We start from the raw sequence: 16,006 nt of genomic DNA on the forward strand, positions 1-16,006 counted from the left end.
TATTTTGTTTTTGAGTGGGCAAAACTATAATTAGTAGATTGTGACTATGCCCAGACATCTAAATGTATTATTTATTTTCCATCTGTTCTATTGTCTAAGAAAGTTTGTTTTTAAAGACAGACTTAAAATGTTTAGCTAATACTATTGCCATTAGTTTTTGATTTATAAAGTGAAATATTTCAAAGCTATGTATTATCCTTCCTTGTTTTTTTCTAGCCTAATGGTTGACCTGAATGCTCCTTTTTAATTTCACTTCACTCTAATTATACTTCTTACTCTATGCTAAATAATTCCTCCTCTACCTCCTTAGAATATTTCTCCTCAGTTATAGCCTAGCCAAGTTTCCCATTAAACTTTCATCATAAGTCAAGTTCTTAAATTACTTCCTCTAGAGACTCTCATTGACTTCTTTACATCCATCTTACACAGGCACACTATAATAATCAAGGGCATTGAATATATAAAAATTAAACTTAGGTTTTCTTTTTCTTCATTTATCTAAGTACTTTCTAATAGCCTCACTATTTTATAAAACTGGTCTGTATATTTCATTCTCTACATATAGTTCTTTACCCAATGTCTGAAAATGCCACATAGCTTATTAAGGACAGATTGCAATTACCAAATTTAACTATTTCTATCTATTGGTCTCATTTTTAATTAAGATGATAAAACTACTCAGTATCAATTTTATGCATTTATCATAGTACAATTTTCTCAGAAATCCTTTTAAAATAAATGTGAGGATTACATTATCATATTCCCTTAGTCAATATATTATATAAAGAAGTTATTTTAAGTAAACTGGAGATATGTTGCTATTTATATTGAATGAACCTTGCTTTTATATCTATACTGGGTTTAAAATTATTTCCATATAGTAGCATTGAGTTGGCACATAAGCACTCAACTAAAGGAAAAAAACGAAACAAAACAAAACTAACTCATGCCATAGAAATGGTGGAAAAACAATTACTAGCAATTATTATACTATAATGCTTAGAAATCAGGATGGTGGTGGTTATGAACAGGATAGTTCAAAGAATAGAGACAAATGATTTTAAATCACTTCAGAATAACTAACAATTTATTTTTAAAATAGATTTTTAGGTCCAGAGGAAATAGAATTTATCTTCTCTAGAATATGGACCTACTCAAACTATTTAGATTATCAAGGATTACTCAGGATTCTGAGTGCTACTTACAAAAACCTGTGGAATCAATCAAATCTGTTTCCTAAGTGCTTAAGGATATTTATTTAAAAATTCATCTTCTACCCCATAGGCTCACAAAAGTGACACTAAGTGAAACTGGTTCCAACATAGTAAAACTGCCAGAAGGCATTTTATAGTGCTGTGCAGATGATAAACACAATGGGATACTTGTTAGAATAAAATAGATTTCATTTTCCCTATAAATTGGGTAAGAACGCTGATCATAAGTATGTGTTCTGTCAAGTCAAAGGTTGCAACACATTAACAGACTCACAGTATAGGTGCATTTCTAAAAGAGCCCACTGGAGAAAAGAGCACTTTTCCCAGTAATTATAAGTTGCTCCAGGTGAAAAAAAATTAATTCATGTCTGTAATAAATTCTTTAAGGGTCCAAGACTACAAGACCCTCTGTTTCAGTAAAACTATTTTCAAAACCCTTTCCCAGGGAGCATACTCACCCCATCTGGTCTGCCATCTGAAGCTGTGATGATCAGAATGTAGCGGTCGGTGCTTTCCCTGTCCAGGGCTTTCCCTAAGGTTAGAATCCCAGTACTAGTGACGGAGAAGACAAACAAACAAAAAAGACAAAAGAGGTATGTCACAAGGAGAGTCGAGAGTCTTCTTAGCATAGTGAACTGTTTGGTGGGTATTTTTTTTTTTTTTCCTTTAAGCAATCATAGCTTGAGTATTTAAAATGTATGATACTAAGATTCATATCGAAAATTTAAAAAGCCTTTTAAGGCTGTTAAGTTTCTTAGCAATAATGATGAATTGCAAAACTGAGATAACTGAGTTGATTCTCTAGTCTCTAGGAAAAGAGAAAACAAAACAAAATAAAACTGTGCTTAATTCATTCCAGGAAGAATACTATCTATCTTATTTGTGATTAATTCAAAGGTAAGATTCGTTATTCTTTAGCAGTCTCGTAATTCTTTAGACAGGAATGGTTTCTTACAACTAACGTATGCCATCCTCCAATTCATGTCACATAGATGTCTATTATGAGAATAAAAAACATCTAAATTCCATTTTTGACCAGGTACTGTGGCTCATGCCTGTAATCCTATGGGGGCGTGCACCTGTGGTCCCAGCTACTCAGGAGGCTGAGGCAAGGGGATTACTTGAGCCCAGGAGTTGGACATTGCAGTGAGCTACTATGATGCCACTGTACTCTACCCAGGGTGACAGAGTGAGACTCTTGTCTCAAAAAAAAAAAAAAAAAGAATTTTTGACAAATCCTATGGATAAAAGTTTATTTTTTCTTTTTTCCTAATTTCAAAATAATAGCAGCCCCTTGTAGAAAATTAGAAAATACTGAGAAATTATGAATTTTTGTAATATTTCTTTGTTTTTATAACCACATTTAAATAAATAATTGTTTTCAAAAGAGAAATCAGTCTGTATATTATGCATTCTTTGAAGACAATATAATTTTATTAGCATTCAATCTCATTTTATAATTTTTAAAAAATCTTTTGTGAATGCACTAATTTTAATATTTTGTTATTCTTTTAAAATTTAAGTGGTTTTTAATTTAACTTATGTATAATGGGAGATAAACAGCATTTACACAAAATCTTATACTTGGAATATTTCTAAAACTATTATACTTTTTACCTTTCACTGTTCAGAATAAATGCTTCCAAATATTTAAGACTTTATACACCAATGTAAGTTGTTTTATAACTGTTTATACTGCTCTCTAAAACAAGTTCTACATTTATTAGATTTTACAATCTGACACTGTATATGATATTTTAACTAAGCCTTAATAAGCATCTACTGTAGAGGAGAATTTATCTTAACATAATAACACATTAATATTTTTATTAAGTATGAAAACAATTTGTTTCTGATTGATAAAAAGCTTTCATTTTAAGGTAAGTTCTTTTTTTATTATAATAGTGGAATTTAAAAAGTTCATACCACATATGGTAGTTTAGTACAGAGAGTCAAAGCCAATGAATCAAAATCAGAATCACACTTACTCCATTTGTTTTATTTTGTTATGGTGGTTGATATGGACTTAAAAAAAGTTCTAAACATATGGCATGAAAAACTGACTTTGCTTCTCATACATTTAAAAAATGTTTTGTCAAACTAACTGAAAACCAATTCCCAGAGTATGTTCACGACAATCAGGTTTGGATGGTTCAGATAATCTCATTTTACAATGACATTAAATGAGAAAAGTAAGGCATTTATTGCTTCAGAGACTTATTTACAAGTAACTTAGAAATAGGAAATCTAAAAAACTTAGCTATAGTACAATAAAATAAAGAATATTTAGTTATCATTTCCCTCCCCCACCCCATTCAGTTTAAAGTCTCTGTATTCTTATATTCCTCCTTGCACATTAAATTAGAAACTTACTAAAAATTTATATAGTATTCCTATGTAGGGCCACATGACACATAAATGGCTACTTTTTTGTGATCTGATGATTACAGTGGAGATAGTCCTTTACTTAGATGATGTGTGCTTTGTGACCCAATGCACTGTTGTGTAAAGTGCACATTTTATATTCCCACCAGCAATATATGAGGATTACAATATCTCTGCATTCTTATCCAAATTCGTTATTGCCTTCCTTTTTCATTCTAAGTGGGTGTGAAGTGGTATTTCTTTATAGTTTTAATTTTCATTCCCTAATGACTAGTGACCATGAACATATTTCAGTGTCTTTATTGGCCATTCATATATCTTTTTTGGAGAATGTCTATTCAAATCTTTTGCCCATTTTTAATTGAGGTTTTTCTCTTTTTACTTTTGAGTTGTAATAGTTCTTTATGTACTCTTGATATATATTCCTCCTCATATACATTATTTTAAAATATTTTCCCTCAGTATGTGAGTTGTCTTTGACTTTAATGATGGTGCCCCTTGAAAAACATTTTTGAAAAAAAATTGATGAGGTCCAATTTATCAATCTTCTTATTATTTGTACATTATATGTTGTACCTCAAAAATATTGCCTAAGTCAAATAATAGAGACTGAATTCTGTATTTTCTTCTGAGTTATATAATTTTATCTAATATTTAGGTCTATAGTCCACTTTTAGTTTATTTTTGTGAACAGTGTGAGGTAGAGAGCCAGCTTCATTCTTTTGCATGTTGTCCTAGCTTCACTTGTTGGGGAAAAAAAAAATATAAAACTTTCCTGATTGGATTATCTTGACCCTTTTTTTTGAAAATCAATTGATTATAAATGTTAGAGTCATTTCTGGATTCCTAAGTCTATTCCAGTGATCTATATGTCTATTTTTATGCCAATACTACACAGTCTTGATTAAAGTTTTCCTTTAAAAAGTTTTGAGATTTCTTTGATGGCAACTGTAAATTGTAGCTAATTTATGATTTTGACATCTTGATAGGAAAAATTGAAAATAATTAAGCCTTTTCATTTTTAAATAGAAGTTTATTCATCCGTGAAATCTAAAGGTCTGGGAAATAACTGTTCTTGTCTATGGTTTTCCAGACACTACTAACCTATGGTGGCAAAATCCTACTTAATATAAAATTGCTGGTGTTCCTCAGTCAACCAAGTGACCCACACATGGTTCTCTTGATTTAGTATTATGTACCACGTGTTCCTGAGACTGAAGCAATGATTTGCTCATTTGTCAAAGTTTTCACTTTATAATTATGAGCTAAGTTTCCATTTTCATTCTTTCAGGACGTAAAGGCAGTCACAATCACATAGAAAATAGCAGAGAGGAAGCAAGCACAGCTTTTTATCAACCAGCCACATGTGATAGCAGAACAGCTACCTTGCTATTGATGAGAGAAAAGAAAAGATCTCCCTGGAAACCTAAATGCCTTCTTGTAATGCCTACTCCCAGTTTTCTCAATAGTTATGATTAATACTATCTCAGATGTGTTCAGAGAGGTAAGTAGAATGATTCTAATCTAGACCTCAAAAAGGTTTAGCATGGACATACATTTTTAAAAAAAAAAATTAGCTGTTTAAAACATACCTACATTAATCAGAAATGGAAAGACGGACTTTAGTGGCACCTTAAATGTGTTTGTAATATACCTTTCCTACAGGATTCCCTTTGAATAAACAGTTTGGTGCTAAGTTATCTTTTGTAGAAATGCCCTTGTCATTATGAGTAGCTGACAACTTTAAAGAGATCTAATTAATCCCAGGTTATGCCTTCAAATGAATGTTTCCACCTCAGTGGATTTTACCTAGTAAAAATGTTAAAAATAAATAGCCTCTTGGGTAAGATTTCTGAGTTCAGAATTATCCTCCTAGCTGTCATTAACATTCATAGAAAGAAAAAGGTAAAATAAAACTACAAACAGCTGAAAGCCTCTGATTAAAAGTCTGTTCTCTTCCTAGCAGTACATAGTTTAACATTAAGAAAAAAGGGGGGGGAACCAGTTAGAAGTCATTTTTAACTTACGTTTCTGAAAGATTAAAAACCCTTTGAGGATCTCCATTCTCAATGGCGTACGTTATTGGATCTCCCTCTCGATCAGTTGCCTTTAGAGAGAAAACATAATTCAATTATCAAGTAATTGATAAGGTTCCTAATCAGTACAGAGTAATATGGAAGCTTGAAACTGATAACACAGAATATCTAAAATACTGTTAAAGAATAAAGCATAGACTAATAGTAAGATGCAAAATACAAAATTTCATATCTGATCCCAGCATTTCTGAATGTATACATAATCTTACCTGATGGGGAATATAGTAATGTTTTTTCCAATATTTACTCTTATAATTAATATAATTAATTATTTATTTTATGTTAATTCAATTTATTTAATCTTGTATGAGTCTATATCTATAATTTAAACAAATATATCAAGTTCTAGATAGATGTTTACAGTGTCAAAAAATTATTTAATGTTTCTTTTTTCTTTTTCTGCTCAGAATATATCAAAGTAGTAACTCAATAACTCAAAGTAAAACTTTCTGGTTAAGAATCCTGAATCTGGAGCCAGAGAGCCTGAATTAAAAATCAGGCCCCCTTTACCCTATGTGATTATTTCTCAATTTCTTCATTTATAAAATTAGGACTATAATAATTCAAATCTTAATAAATGTTGAGAGGTTTAATTGAAATAATATATATAAAAGCACAGAGACTAACAACTGGTACACTGTAAACTTTTAATAAATATTAACCTTTTTTTGTTGTTGGTGGTGGTGTTTTCTTCCCTCCCTCACCCAGGTCAGAGAAGACAAAACTTAAAGCTTCTGAATTTGGGTTCTGGGTTTCTTTTGTCCAAAATAAAGACATATACCCTCCTTTGTGGCACTGGAGTCCAGGGTTTGACCTTAAAAACATCCAATAATTTTTGTTTCCAATAAGGCATTAAGTCCTCTTATGAAAGACGTGGATAAAGAAAGACATCTGGATGCTGTATAAAGAATGTAAGAAGAATCTGCCTTTGCATAAACCTGTAGAGAGGGGAAATATCTTAAAAAAGGGTGAGGTGAATTTTATTTATAGGTTATTGGTCTGGCAGAAACACCAGCCTCTCCACTGACAGGAACTTCACTGGAGTTGGCAGGACCTAAGAAAGGGGTATTTGTATGATATGGGTTCTTTTCAGTGACTGACAATAATTGTCCCAGCCAAGAGAGCCTGCGTGTGAAATTCCATGTCCACACAGGCAGGGAGACACTGCTCCTACTTACAGATCAGATGGCTCTGACGTGGATTATACAGTCCTGGTCATGGAACATCTTTATCAACTACCACAGTGGGTTGATGGCCAGAAGCCCCTCTAGGACTACATAACCCCCAGAGTCCAGGGACAACTGACAATAATAAATCAGTTAGTAATAAACTACTGAATATTTACTATGTGCCAGGTTCCGTGAAAAAAGCTTTGCAGGGTTAATCTGTGCTTCATAAAAATGAAACACTTCCTTTATGTGGCTTCTAGGACACCACGTTCTCCTGCTTTTAATTTCCACATTCTCAACTATATTTTCTCACTTTTCTTTGCTGATTTCTCCTCACTTATGAGACTTATTTTATACTGGATTTCTCCAAAGGTTGGTCCTTGAACTTCACTTATTTGGTCTCCTCCTCCAATATGTTAGCTTTAAATACTACCTATATGCTGAAGTTGCCCATATCTCTAGGCTTTCTTCTGGATTTCAGAAATTATATTTAATTGCCTACTTGAATCCCCAATTCGATAGCTAATAAGCCTCCCCATTTTAAAATGTTAAAAGCCCCACATCTTGATCTCTCCTTTACCCTGGCCCACCTCAAAACAGAAATATTGACAACAACCTGTTGTTTTCACTGCTTCATAAAAATCTCAGTAAATAACAGTGACTCCATCCTCCTACTTTTTCAGGCCTCATTTCTTGACTTTGCTCACTCTCACTACTGCATTTTATTAATCCACTCGTGCACTGATAGGCACTTGGGTTGTTTCCACATCTTTGCAATTGTGCTGCTATAAACATTTGAGTTCAGATGTCTTTTTTATTGAATGTCTTTTTTTCCCTTTGGGTAGATGCCCAGTAATAGGACTGCTGGATCAAATGGTAGTTCTTTTAGCTCTTGGAGGTATCTCCATATTACTTTCCCTAGAGGTTGTACTAGTTTGCAGTCCCACCAGCAGTGTAGGAGTGTTCCTATCTCTCTGCATCCACGCCAACATTTATTGTTTTGGGACTTTTTGATAAAAGCTGTTCTCACTGGAGTTAAGTGATATCTCATCAGACTGGCCAAAATACAATTTTATTTCTTTGAGGTAAAGGCTATTGCATTTTCTCCCCTCTTCCCCGCCCCCCTCACCCCCATATACTAAAATAAAATGGAATAAAAACAGTAAAGTACAAAGAAATAATACGCTTCTCAGGGCAAAATCTCTGAAACATTTCATCTACATCGAAATCTAAAATTTTAAATGTCATTAAGTTAATCATAATGGAAGCCTAAAGTAGAAAATAGGAAACAAAAAAAAAAATTAAAAAATACACTCAATAGGTTGATAGTAGATGCTTGATATTTTCACCCTGTTTTCTGTTCTTTGATTAACAAGAATTAGCAAAGATAAAATGAAACTACAAATAATGATAGTCGGCTAACTTTTTGAAGAAACAGATTTACACTATATCTGGAGACTATAGTTTATCACTAAAAAGGCATACACTAAATTTTTTTGTTTTTCTCTTTCAGTCAGTCAGTTTTACTTGTTACATGGTTATAGATACTATCAAGTTCTTTTCATTTCTTCATTGGTATGTGGTGGTTGTTTTTATTTTTTTTTCTTGAGAGACAATTTATATTCTTTTGTTTTCATAAATGTCAGAAGAAATACATTCTGAAACAAGATAGCTTTGGATAAACAATTTTAAGTCTAGACTAATGTTAAACCTTTTAATGTATCAGATCTATTCTAATATTTAATATATTCAAGATCCTTTATGTGGGATGAGAGTATTATGAATATTGTTTCATTTTACTTATATGCTACTATTTCTTATGTTAATTACTTTCAAACCCTGAGGTACCTGGAAATATTTCTTCAGTTTCATTTAACCATTTAAATGCCTCAGGCTTTCAAGGATTGTGAATACCAGTAACTTGTCTACTTCATTCTTGTGTGAGGTTGTGCCCACATTGGAAACTTTGAAGACACAAGATTTAAAAGAAAATCTTTATTTGATTGTTTTCTTCCTTTTATCCTCTCCATCCTTTATTGCTTCAGGGTGTGTGGTAGATGGTATAATAATTAGGAAGGATTCATAGTTTTTTAGTCAAAAAAGCAAGGGGGAATGGTGCTATCTGTAACAGAGTTCTCAAATCTATCTACTACACGTGTTAGTACTTACACCATCTATTTATATTTGCCAAAGTCCAAAGGCAAGAAATATTCCATAAAAGGAATAATTGAAAATATCAACAGAAGCATTGACCCTATAAGTATTAGGATTTGATCATGTGTGTATATGTGGCCTAAATATATTCATACTATCATTTTAAAATATCTTTTCTTTGTATGAGTCTAACCAGCCATCTCAAAATAACTGTTTACTACATGTCAGGAACGATTAATATATTAAAATTTCACATGGTTTAGCTCATTTAAGCCTCATAGTAACTTTACTGGTAAATAGAAAATGCAAAAATCTTCAATTATATTACTATTTCTATCACAATTCCAATTAGAGTTCTCTGTAATTTACTTAATTGAAACATATATATTTTTTTAAATCTAGAGTTAATAGTAACTGTTTCAGCTTGAGAAACGAGAGTATAGTATTGTTTAGTATTTTCCATAATATGAGAGATAGGAATCATTCCTCTTCAGTGCAAAAACCTTGCCTATGTATTTATTTTTGATAAATCAAATCAAATCTGCTTCCTTTTTTCAAGGTCTGAGAAAAGTATTAAATATGATAGCAGTTATTATTTTTGGAGTTTATTATGGAGTTTACTGAGGAGGTTCTGGAGCCAGCTACCTGGGTTCTAGCCCTAGCTACACCATCTCCTCTCAGGTAAGGTACCTAAGTACAAAATGAAGATAATAATAATAATATTTACAATACTCATTAATTAATTCAACAAATATTTATTGAGCATCTACACTGTATTAAGCATTGGGCTTCAGCCGTGAACAGCACGGACAAAAATCTTGCCCTTAAACAGTTTACATTGTAGTAGAGGAAAAAGAATTTGCATAACAATTAAAATATATTGTTTTCAGATCTTCCTAAGTGTTACAAAAATATAAAATATTTCAAGAAGGACATATAGAAAGGGAAGGCGGAGGATCTGCACTTACATAGAAGTGATCAGGACAGTCTTACTGAAAATATGAAATTGTGGCAAACACATGTACAAGGTGAAAGAACATTCTAGACAGAGGGCACAGCAAGTGAGAAAGCCATGAGGTGGAAACATGCCTATTGAGTTCGAAGAACAGCAAAGTGGTTGGTATGTCTGGAGGCAAGCAAGCGTAAGACTAGCTACTTTATTTTGTTTGGCCACTTAAACACCTCAGGTTAAATGACTGAATGATGCTATTTTGGATAGCTAGCGAGTAATACATGTTAGCCACTGGTTTGGCAATACATGTTTAACAACATGATTAAGATTAAAGCAAGTCTTTCTTTTAATTTTTGCTTGAAGGACAAATAATACCTTTAAAAACAAAGCAATTACTCTTTCTAGTCCAGTCACCCAGATGACTTACTGCATCTGAATTTGAGTTCCCAATTTTTCAGAAGAACCAATAGGGAAATAAAAGTACTTATCCAAGGAAGCAATGTTCTTAGACACTGGAAAATGGAAATTTTGAAAAAGAAAACAAATCTCTGAACTAATATTCTGTTCATGTTGAAGATGAACACAGCCATCAAATACCATCTGGTAGAGTGCACTTTATGTGCACAGAATGATTCTACACATTTCAGAGGACATTAAGACAAAGTACCTGCCCTTAGGGATTCTAAAACAGATAAAAATCAATGGATTTAGATGATCTTTTCTTTTATCACTTAGGTAAACAAGTTCTGATTTATGTTATTAAGCTACTTGAGAGCAAGAACTGAAGCTTTCAATTCAGTATAGTAGTGTTTCCAAAAATGTGTGTATGCATTCCTGGTGTTATATTTTTGGCTCTTTAACAAAATGTTGAGATTTCTGAATGTCTTTAAATATAAATTATGTAAATTAATGCATATATCCTATTTATGTCAAGTAGTATTGTTTTGTCATTGATGATTCCGAGCTAAAATTTCTTTTTTGAAATAAATATATTTAAGTAAAAAGTTTATTCAATATTCCCAACAATGTAAATATGTGATATGTAATATGCAAATATAACACATCTGAAACTTCAAAATATATCTAAATGTAGAATGACAAAAATGTAAATATGCTCAAAATGCTAGGATGTTGAGAAATGAAAGATGGGAAGGACAAAAATCTCCAAACATCTCTTTTTCTTTCAATAGTGGTATTGATTAATGATCTTTTGCTCAAGAGGCCAAATGAAAAATGCTTTAGGATAGGAAAGCATAGCAGAATCTCTGATGGTTGTGCTGAAAATAAATAGCATTTAACACTGAGCATGTCTTTACTGTCCCATCCAGAAAAATTTATAAATTAAGAAAGACTTAGTGGGAAAAATATCCAGACATGTCCAATCTCAAAATGTTTTACTGGCCGGGCACAGTGGCTCATGCCTGTAATCCTAGCACTCTGGGTGGCTGAGGCGGGTGGATTGCTCGAGGTCAGGAGTTCGAGACCAGCCTGAGCAAGAGCGAGACCCTGTCTCTACTAAAAATAGAAAGAAATTATCTGGCCAACTGAAAATATACATAGAAAAAATTAGCCAGGCATGGTGGCACATGCCTGTAGTCCCAGCTACTCGGGAGGCTGAGGCAGGAGGATTGCATAAGCCTAGGAGTTTGAGGTTGCTGTGAGCTAGGCTGACACCACGGCACTCATTCTAGCCCGGGCAACAAAGTGAAACTCTGTCTCAAAAAAAAAAAAAAAAAAAAAAAAAAAGTTTTGTTGTACAAAATTGGTAACTTTGAGACACAAATGGATTTAATTCATTCTAAAACGGGCCTGAAACTCTAATATTATCTACTTTTGTCAATAAACGTAGAACTAATGTAAATATCATAAATAATGCATTAAAATGATGGTAGCTACCATTTTATCCCTATTATGTATTAGACATTTTACATATCATATCTCATTTAATCCTCACACAATCTTATCTGGTGAGCTCTATGATGACTGTTTTACAGATGATAAAATCTTAAGCTTAAAAAGTTAAAGAATTTGCAAAACTTCACAAACTGCTAGCTATAAAAGCATAAGTGAAATACTGTGCCCTCTGAAACTTATTTTCTATCACTAGCAAAGTCTACTCTGCTCTAATCTTCTCTCAATGTTCTCTTCACTTTCTTGTTTTAACCAAAACCAAGCTCTCCACGAGAACCCTTATTCCCCTATATCACTTTTAATTGGTGAGCCTCACTATTCTTCATTGCCTCCTTGTTCTTCATTGCCACTTCCAGATTATTATTCTGGAAATCCCTCAGTTTTGACTCTTATACCATAGCCTACACTGTATCAATTGCTACTCTTCCTTGTTAAAGTCATATTCCACACCATTAGTCATTCCTCCTGCTCATTGTTGGTCTCTCTCATTGTCTCTCATGGTAAACTTGATCCAATATTAAGGTTTTAAATAATACTTAAATTTTCAAGATTTCAAGTGTATATTTCTAAGCCCATAGTTCTTCCACAAACATTTTTCTTAGAAAAATAACTTTTTAAAAATTAATGTATTTGTTTTTGCAATTAAAAAAATAGCTTTAAGGGGTACAAGTTGAATTCTGTTACATGTATGTATAGTGGTGGACTCTGGACTTTTGGTGTACCCATCACCCAATAGTGTACATTGCACACCATAGGTAATTTTTCATCCCTCACCTATTCCCATTTCCCCAAACTTATATTCAACTGCTTACGCAATAGCTTCAATTACATGTTGTCTTAGTTCAGGCTGCTAAATCTGCAGTCCTCAACCCCAGGCCGAGGCCCTGTTAGGGACTGGGCCTCAAAGCTCGTCCCCCACCCCCAGTCTGTGGAAAAATTGTCTTCCATGAAACTTGGGAAGTGGGGGGGGACACAGCATGAGGTGAACTGTGGGCAAGCAAGGGAAGCTTCATCTTTATTTAGAGCAGCTCCCCATTGCTGGCATCACCACCTGAACTCCGCCCCCGAACCTGTCCCTACAAAAATTGTCTTCCATGAAACCAGTGGCTGGTGCCAAAAAGGTCGGGGACCACTGATCTAGAAGACCAATATCAGGGTGTGAGGCTGAACGAAAGAGCCCAAGTTGAGATACAAGGGAACAGTATAGCCAAATAATTTTAAAAGAACAAAGTGAGAGGACTCTTTCTTTCTGATTGAAAACTTACTACGAACTAAAGTAATCAATGAGGAGTGGTACCAGTATGAGGATAGACCTGCTTATCAATCTGACAAAATTGAGAGTCCCAAAATAAACCCCCACACTTATGTTTGATTAATTTTCAAGAAAGATTGTAAGATAATTCAATGGCGGAAAATAGTCTTTTAACAAATGGGGTAGGGATAAAAGACTATTCACATGCAAAAGAATGAATTTGGGACTCTTCCTTGCATCAAACACACATGTACACATACACAAACTCCAAATACATCATAGGCTTAAATGTAAGAGCTAAAATTTTAAAAATTGTGGAAGAAAACATATGTGAAAATATTTGTGGTCTTAGGTTAGAAAATGATCTTAGATATGATACCTAAACACAAGTCATAGAAGAGAAGACTGATATATTGCACTCTTTCAAAATTAAAAACTTTTGTATGCCAAAAGGCATCTTGCAAAATGTGAAAGACAACTCACAGAAGAGAAAAAAATACTTTCAAACTGTATCTTATAGACTTATATGCAGGATACACAATAGACTTCTAAGACTCAATAATTAAAAACCCAGTTAAAAATAGACAAAGAAGTTGAATAAACACTTCTCCAAAGAAGATATACAAATGGACAATAATCATATGAAAATATGCTCAAATCATTAATCACTGGGAAACACAAATCAAAACTGCAATGAGCTACCACTTCACATCCAGTGGAATGATAATGACAAAAAAGACAGGCAATTTTAGGAAGTGTTAGTGAAGATGTAGGGCACTTGGAATCCTCATACTTTTTTGGTGGGCATGTAAATTGTGCAACCTCTTCAGAAAATAGTTCAGCAGTTTCTTCAAACATTAAATAAACACAGAGGTACCATAAGACACAGAAATTCTAATCTTAAATTTCTGTCCAAGAGAAATGAAAACATATGTTCACACAAAAAATTAAATATAAATGTAAATAGCAGCATTATTTATAATATTCAAAATTTAGAAACAGTCCACATGTCTATCAGATGAATATATAAATAAAATGTAGATCTCAAATTTAATTACATATAAAAATAAATTTCAGATGGCTTGAAGCCTTAAGTGTAAACTGCAAACAATAAAAACATTGGAAGATTATTTTGTCAAATACATGCATAATCCAGGGTCAGGAGATCATTTTATTCAAGATAAGAAATCTTCAATCTATTAATATAAAGACATATTTGGCTATATCAATCTGAACACTTTGCCTTCCTTCCTTCCTGTCTTTCTTATCTCCAAGAACCAGCAAAAAATTCTTCATACATAGTATTAATTTTCATTTTCATTACTATATGCAATACATTCTGATATTTTCTATTTTTTCATTTTCTATTATTGTCTATACTATCTAATTTCATTAACAAAAGATTGTCTTGACATACTAAATTGATTTTGTGATCCAAACTACTGCTTGAAAATCTGTTGTAGAGACTTTAAATGTTTGCGTTTCATTAGCATCATAAATATATGTATACTTCCTGACTTTTTCCTTCCTGATATTCTTCTTGAATAAGTAATGTCAAAAACCATTAGATGTGGCTTAGACAGTAGCCTTTTCACCTACTGCAAGCAAGGGCTGCAGTCTGGCACAGGGATCAGAGCTACCTAGTGCAAGAGCAGAACAAGCAGAAGTACTGTGAGAGCAGCCAGCCCAGTGTGGAGTACTGTGGCCTGAGAGAGATGAAGAGAGTGTCTAAGAGGGTGAGGAAGCCAACGTGGTTATGTTTGGAAGAAGATGAGGAGGTGTAGTCTGAAGCCAAATGTGGTAATGAAATGCCAGCAAGAGTTGTTAAGAGTCCAGTTAGGGTGAGAAGGGCATGGTCATCAGGTAGGTGGCAGCAGTAGTCCAATTTGGAGTGTCCTAGACTGAGTGATATGAGGAGAGTATCTGGGTTGGATGGGGGAGTCACGGCAGGGACCAATGTGGGCAGTCAGAGTCCTAGTGGGTTACTGCAAACTAAATGGAGTAAAAGAAGCCTCTCTTGGAAAAAGGTTGCTACAGCAGCCCAGCTTGGTGTATCCGAACCCAAGAGGGGCAAAGGAGGGCATTCATGATGTCTGGAATAGAATTCCAGAACCCATAGGAGGTAAACCCCAGGTTTTTGTGAACAGGTCAGAATAGAAATGGTGGCTTGGTGTGGTCTCAAATCCTAAAGACGGTTATGAGGACATTTGCATAGTCTTCTGTAAGTGTTGGTTTGTGGGGGGAATGATGGTGTCTGCACGGGAACTGTGCCAGTGGAACAGCAGTGCATGGCAGAATGTCAAACCACAAGGGAGTGAAGAAGGCAACAGTTTAGGGTATCGCTTATGGCAGGTAGTGTGATGTGTTGGACCTGGAACTTGGTAAGCGGAGTGTCTGCATATTCCTGGGCAGGATAAGGAGTACAACTGTGTTGGGCATGCTACATTCAGGGATGTGGTATCAGAACACAGGTGGAGTGCGGAGAGAAACGGTATGGGGCCCATAGACTAGAGATTGTTTACATATAATGACATTTATTTAGTAAGTAAATATATTGAGAATAAGAATCAGGTGTTTCATAGAGAGAAAAGACAAAAGTATCAAAAGAAAGGAAACCTGAGTAAAGTTTGTGGTATCATATTGGAATTGGAGTTATTGGTGTGAACTCATGGCTATATCTATCTCTCTATCTACACACACACAAACACATTCAACAATCAAAGAAACCAGAATGTTTTGGAGAAATGCTTAAATCCAAGGCTGATATAAGAAAAACATAAAATGAGTCTGGAACACTGTATTGAAAATAGCAAAGTGTTCAAAGAATGATGGGAATGTGTTAAAAGGACGTAGGAACCTGATTGAATAAGTTC

At 33.8% G+C, this 16,006-nt stretch overlaps 1 protein-coding gene across 17 annotated transcripts in view; it reads right to left on the reverse strand.

The window, feature by feature from the left end:
• The window catches only part of PCDH15 (protocadherin related 15), a 634,897-nt gene that overhangs the window by 203,917 nt on the left and 414,974 nt on the right, over nucleotides 1–16,006 (reverse strand). For 16 of the 17 annotated variants that reach the window (XM_045568054.1, XM_045568051.1, XM_045568050.1 and 13 more), the window contains 2 exons: nucleotides 5,627–5,706; nucleotides 1,673–1,766 (listed from right to left, as the gene is read on the reverse strand). In XM_045568054.1, the coding sequence (XP_045424010.1) occupies nucleotides 1,673–1,766; nucleotides 5,627–5,706 (174 nt within the window). The remainder of the gene's footprint in view (nucleotides 1–1,672; nucleotides 1,767–5,626; nucleotides 5,707–16,006) is intronic. The other variant, XM_045568047.1, reaches the window with a different exon arrangement.

Source organism: Lemur catta, chromosome 14, assembly GCF_020740605.2.
Source record: "Lemur catta isolate mLemCat1 chromosome 14, mLemCat1.pri, whole genome shotgun sequence".
Classification (NCBI taxonomy): Eukaryota; Metazoa; Chordata; class Mammalia; order Primates; family Lemuridae; genus Lemur; species Lemur catta.